Source organism: Haemaphysalis longicornis, unplaced genomic scaffold, assembly GCF_048455015.1.
Source record: "Haemaphysalis longicornis isolate Haplotype H1 unplaced genomic scaffold, Haemaphysalis longicornis Haplotype H1 scaffold_1, whole genome shotgun sequence".
NCBI lineage: Eukaryota > Metazoa > Arthropoda > Arachnida > Ixodida > Ixodidae > Haemaphysalis > Haemaphysalis longicornis.
In genome coordinates this window covers 346,298,273-346,304,611 of record NW_027526203.1, presented here as the reverse complement: position 1 = coordinate 346,304,611, position 6,339 = coordinate 346,298,273, and the positions used below count along the sequence as shown (strand labels likewise).

The window sequence follows — 6,339 nt, the reverse complement described above, 5'->3', positions numbered from 1 at the left end:
CGGGGCGTTAAAGTGGCAATAAATTCTGTGGCAATTTCGCACATGTACATGGAATAGACCGGCAAAAAATAAATGCTGCAATTCGTGATGCACATCTGTAAGCAGTCATGTACAATATGCACACAATTTTTCTTTACAACATGCTCGCATACAAAGCTTTCACAGAAAGCAAAAAGAAAGAGGTGCTTAAACGGAGCCCAATGACACAATGGGAAACATCATAGTATACTTACAACGCTATAACAGTAAATTTTCTGTACACCTTTGAAACATGCTGCCGTATGAGAACTGCAGTCCAAACACTAGCTGCTGAAGAGACTCCTAAAAGCCGAGGCAAGGGAACAGAGAGGCCCCTGCTGCACAGAACATACTCGGGCAGGCTTGCAGGAGTCCCTTGCCCCCACAAGCTCAGTAACAAACACAAAAACTTCCGGTTTCACGGGCAGAACAACTTTTTGGAAGGAAACACAAACAAAAAACACAGAATACAAAATGCCACAATGCAGTTGTGATTTGTGCGATGTTGTTATCAATTAAAAATATGAAGTGTACACTTTGCATATATGCACACATTTTTAATAAATAGTTAAAAAACAAGAAAAGCCTTTCGCCTCGCTCCTTCACTGGGACGGCCACGCACAAATCTGGCACAGAGCTAGCTGGTGCCAGGAGTGCCCTTCTCGTACCTCAAGTTGCCTAAGGACGCACACACACATGCACGTTACGCCTGCAGACATTCAGTAAGTAGTATCCACGACAAGTGTATAAATATAAAGAACAATGGCGTTCCCAAAAAATACTGCAAGTAGAAACTCAGATGGGTGGCATTTGTGCAGGCAGGATTTCATACAACTGCTGTGGCTGAGCCAGTCCAAGAACGCAAACCAACAAATGTCCCCCCACCGCCCCCCCCCCCCCCCCTTTTGGATGCCAATCGTACCACCCAGCCTCTTGCGGAGAAGCCTGGCATGTGGAACGGCCCCTTTCTTTTTTTCCCTTCTTTTGCTGTCATTTTGTTTGTTTGCTCTGGCCTCAAGCTATAACATAACCTGCACCGCTCCAATGAACACCTCTTCTTAACCTTTAAAACACTTTGGTAGGACAAACAAAACTGAGCAAAAAATACGTCGGAACAAAATTAAATTAGGCGAAACATTACACTAAACTTTACCAACCTTCCCCATGACAAACACACCAAAACTACCAAGCACAAAACTAGCACACAAATTTAATTTGCAATATAAGGCTTCACTTCAAAAAGACCGCAATAGCGAAAAATAAACCATTCTTCTTTTTTTTTCTTTTTTACAAATGGTCCTGAGGCTATATAAAAAATAGAAATAAAACAATGCACACATCAAAGAAAACAAGAAGCAGAAAGTTTCTACAGCCTTCCTCCACTCAGAGTTGAAAGCGCTCATGCTAGCACCATTTAAAGGATTACAAGCACGTGAAGCCAGACAAAAGAAGACATAAAGAAGCAGCTCAGAAGTGGAGTCAATAAGAATGACTTTGTTGTCGAAAGTTGAGGGGACATAGAGGGTGGGGAAAGAGAGGGAAACTCCAGAAAATGAGGCACATAAGACAGCTTCACTGGCAGTTTAATGTATGGCACTTCTGTCGCAAATGTCACCCTGAAAGACTAGTGGTTTGTCAGTGAATGAAGGCTCGTCAACACGGCCTGCTGCAAGGAGTGCACCGCTTGTGCCTTACCGTTCATTTGGCAACGAGCGGCGTCTCCTTGCCTCTCCGGTAGCAAATTATATGCGCACCATCGCTGATAGCACTCCTCGATGCTGCCAAGGATGGATTCCCCACTTTCAGGCACTGGCTACTGGAAAACACTCCCGCACCTCGACACTCTGCTCAGTCTGCCCGCCAGTGGACTGACATCAACCAAGAGGCAGAGAACGTCGACACCAATACGCACTCCCTCCCCCAGAAAAAGTATAGCATACTAGACAAGACGCGAAATAAAATGCTATGTCTGCACACAGGAGCTGTTCACTCACCATGGCACAGTTCAGAAAGCACTTTTGCATAAACTGCCCACTCAGCACTGAACAGGGCCTGTCAGCAGGGCGCAGGTACCTAAAGCTCGTTATTACAACTGCGGGCTCCGATTTTCTAGCGCTTTTGATTACTGGGCCGCATACAGTTCTGCTGAAGTCTTCACAGGGCATTGTTATGCTCTTCGTCATAAAGGGAAAAAAAAGGAAGCACGTGAGACAAAGACGTTCTGAGGATATGCTGCCAGCCTTGATGAGACATGGCAAGTGCAGCAGCAACACGGCAACAATTACCTAGCTGATAAATGAGGATCCTGCAACCCCCTCTTCAGCTCCCCAATTTGGCTGGCATGTCCAATCTCCCAAGTGCCGGCTATTTCTCACATTGGTAAGCAACCCTTTCGTGATGCCTACTATACACGTTAAAAAACTCTCTCCACTGAACTGCTGCTATACAGAAACTGCTAAAAGCCCAGTGCTGCCCATGGCTCTCACAGGGTGTCTGAAGCAGGCTGCAAGAGAGAACGGACAAAGCAGCCGCGACAAACGTTTTGCACAATTACGTCTACATGAGTACAGTCCCGTGGGGGACCCAAGTACAGAGGGACAACTACAGAGGGCAAGCACCAATGGTTAGCACAGGGTAGACGTAAACATTGCACTTTATACATTCAAACGAGAGCTTACGTACGTTTTTGAACTGGTGCGTCAGTTTTATTAAAATAGCACATCAAGAATCCCTGGATCCAAGACGGGCCTCTTTGTTGGGGCAGCAACGCAAGACTCCGACAATGTTATAAAAATTTATAGCGGTGCTATGGTCACCAAATCTGCTGGAGTAATTCTGGCTGACTGGTTAGTTTTGACTGAGCCCGAACCCGTAGAGGATTATTGCATTAGCTGGAAAAATATTTTTTACACTACTATGCAAGAAAGAAGAAATTAGAACATAGACATGTCTTCAAGCACTATGACATAAAGATATGCCTAAAGCATTTTTCTTCTAGGATGTGATTGATTGCCTTAGTCCTGGCAATTTTATTTTTACATAGTGTGGTTCAGTTTAGTAAAACGTGCAAAATGCAAACTAGAGGAAAGACAGTCTGATCTATGAAAAGCTTACGAATGTTCTTACAGAGCTAAAATGAGAAATTACGATATTTACACACATAAGCTTCTCGTTAGCTATTCCTGGCTTGTATGTACACCCCCCAGGAGCCAAAATTTACATATAAAGTTACATCAAATGAAATAAATTTACAGCAGTTATTAGAACCGAACTGTGTCCACATGCCTTTCTCAAGTTAAGTTTGCAGAGGATCGCCATTTTTTCGAGATAATGAAGTCTCACTTCTATCCCTCTTTCAGCCCAACCAGTGCTTAACGAAAATAATATTTCATTAAGCCCACCATGAATGATTCTGTGGTATTAATGCACGACATAAGGGCATCATATTAACACCTCCCCCACGAAACTGTGTCTGTTGCATCACATATGGCATTCAGGCAATGGGGAGTACAAGTTATCGATTGAGCCTACAGGGCTAATATTGATAGAGAATAAAAGCCTCAGTGAGCAAAGGTGCTTTGCCTATATGCGAAACATTTTCAAGAATACAAACACTGCAAGAAACACGGCTTGGCTTATGCCTGTAAAATAGTCGCAACCAGTTTCTCTGGCTAGCAAGGTACCCACAAACAAAACACATAGTACCACATTTGTACAAATAACATCAATGACTCGCCTGATATTGCTGGTCTCAAGGCCTTCAACATGAAGCATTATCAGCGATTTCTGTTCTTCTCAGACAGATGCATAATCGACTTGGATACATTCACTCAAGCTAATGGACACACATCCGCTGCTAATTATCCTACGGCAAACTCTATTCTGACTTACATCCAAATGCCTGCACAATAAATGTTTGTTCAAGTCCGAATGAGCCATCAAGCAATTCACTTAGACAACCAACACACAGCAAGCAAACCCTCCAATCAGAGAGAAATTTCCACCACAACAGGCAGAATTTTCCAGTCATGATTCAATAGTCAAGCTTAGCTTACAAGGAATCAAGCTTCAAATTACACCTGCCCACGATTCTCTAAGAATGGCACTGACTGACAACCGAGTCCAACATTTCTAATTAGTCCACAATTTCCCACTAGTCAAGAAACAACCAAACGAGAAAACTGTAAGGTACTAGGTGAAAGCAACAGCATTGATTTTTTGGCAGCTGTACAAGGAAAAAAACTTGGTTTCAAACTACCCCTCGACGTATAAAAATAATAATTAAAATAAATAAACACTGAAAAGGTCTGCACACATACTCCAGCCAATGTCAAAGCAAATTGTGTGAAATAGACTGGTGGCTAGAAACGGTCCTCTGCTCACAAAAAGAAAAAAAAAAGAAAGAAACCTTTAATCTAGCCGCACAGTGCTTTTGCTCATGCCGACCGATTTCCAGACATTCCTTGTAGTACTAGCTAGCCTGCCCAAGCCTGCGAAGAGCGTGACAACCCGGTGGTTGCTGTGGGAGACCTCACCCTGGCCTCAGCCCCGCGACAGGTCTTCCTTGAGCCAGTGGGGCTGCGGCTGCCGGAGGTTGTTGAACAGCTTGGAGAGGGCCACGTTGTGCGACAGGTAGTAGGCCTTGAGGAACTTCTCCGCCCGGATGTCCATGGGCGGGTACAGGCGGCCCTTACCCTGACCCAAGCACTTGGTGCGATTGCTCTGGGAGAGCACCTTGCAGAAGAAGCCCTTGTGCGGGTCAAACCTGCACACACACAACTCGCCGATTTAAAACAAGGCCACAGCAATGCAAACGCAAAGAGCAACGGTTCGTTGGTGGCCAGAAATTAAATCAGTGAGGGCTGAACAGCTCATAAGCCATGTGTGTCTGCGTAGGCAATGAGCTTGGCCATGCCGGGCAGGCACAAATCCTTGTCAGAGTAGTAGCTGGCACAAAATTGAATTGATCCCACAGAGCGTGACTGTGTAGGCCTGCGTTGCATGGAAACAATGAAATCTAATGCACTGCTCTGAATATATGCCTGGCAGCAGTGGGCGAACATTTAGTTTTCTCGAACATTCCACCAAATATGCGATATAAAACTTGTTCAGAATTCAATACAGGTACAGTAGACTCAACGATGTGATTACGGCTGGCATAAAATTTTGGCATAACAAATTTTTTAAAATTCCCTGGCTGTAGTGCATTGCGTACAATGTGTTAAAGCTCGGTTACGAGCGCATACTCGCACTACAATGAATTGCACAAATTGGCAAGGTTTCCACGGGAACAATACAGTCCCAAAAAACCGCCCTAACCAGCGTTCTAATATACATGCACCACAATATCCGGAGAGAAAACTCTCTCCAAAACCGGAAGCAAATCTAGTGAATATATGGGGACGGAATACTTTTGGCCTGCAAACAAAAACTGTTGAAATTGTATCCGAAAAAGAAAAACATGCCAAATACTAGAATGGGCTACCTTTCAAGGACGAGACATCAATTCGGCAATATTTAGAGGAAATTATACCATGCTTAATCAATTCTACTGCATAGTTATGCCTGCAGAGTTTTGTTTCATTCACTATAGAAGATAATTAACGATCTCATGTTTTAAAATAATTACTTGATGTCACCACTTCCATAGCTGTTCAACGACTGAATGGAGTCCACGAAAACAGCTTCAAAATGAGTGGTAATGCCAACTTTACAGAGTACCTTACTATGTTATGCTTGCCTGCTAAGACAAAACTACATTCCTAGCAAGTTTAATTGTGCTAAATAGCTTGGAAGTATGCTAAATTGCGAGTCCAAAATGACCATAATCTAGTACCACACCCATTTGGTCATGACTATGAAGGCAGCCTAATTGCTTTGCCCATATTTCATGCACATGGCACACTTTTGCTGCCACTTTTTCACACAGTGAGGGTGAAGAGTATGTGAGAATACCCTTCACAACAAGCCCAGTTCCCATATTTCATCAGAAGAATACAGACAATAGATCTGTTTTACGGAACACCTCTGTTCTGTTAGCTTGCTGACATGTTCTCCAACAACTTCCACAGTGCATTAGTAAGCCTGGCAGTGGCAGTGGAACTTATCAGGCAATAAGACGCTTGCAGTCACTAGAATGGGCCCCAGTGTGCAAAAAGCTGACTGCAAAGACAACGTCACCAGGAAAGAAAAATGTAAAAAAAAAAAAAAAACCCTACCTGGCATGTTTATTGAATCACTCCGATTTAATAAGCAAAAAAAACTGCATGTTTTTTTAAGCTTTTCAGAATGCATGCTCAGCAACCTGAAGGTTGTGGGGAC

At 43.6% G+C, this 6,339-nt stretch overlaps 1 protein-coding gene across 2 annotated transcripts in view; it reads right to left on the bottom strand.

Moving 5' to 3' along the window:
* Positions 1 to 138: 138 nt before the first annotated feature.
* Sfl (N-deacetylase and N-sulfotransferase sfl) overlaps positions 139 to 6,339 on the bottom strand; it is a 46,703-nt gene continuing 40,502 nt past the window's right edge. For both annotated transcript variants that reach the window (XM_077685189.1, XM_077685194.1), the window contains exon 16: positions 139 to 4,783. In XM_077685189.1, the coding sequence (XP_077541315.1) occupies positions 4,561 to 4,783 (223 nt within the window). In that variant the 3' untranslated portion in view covers positions 139 to 4,560. The remainder of the gene's footprint in view (positions 4,784 to 6,339) is intronic.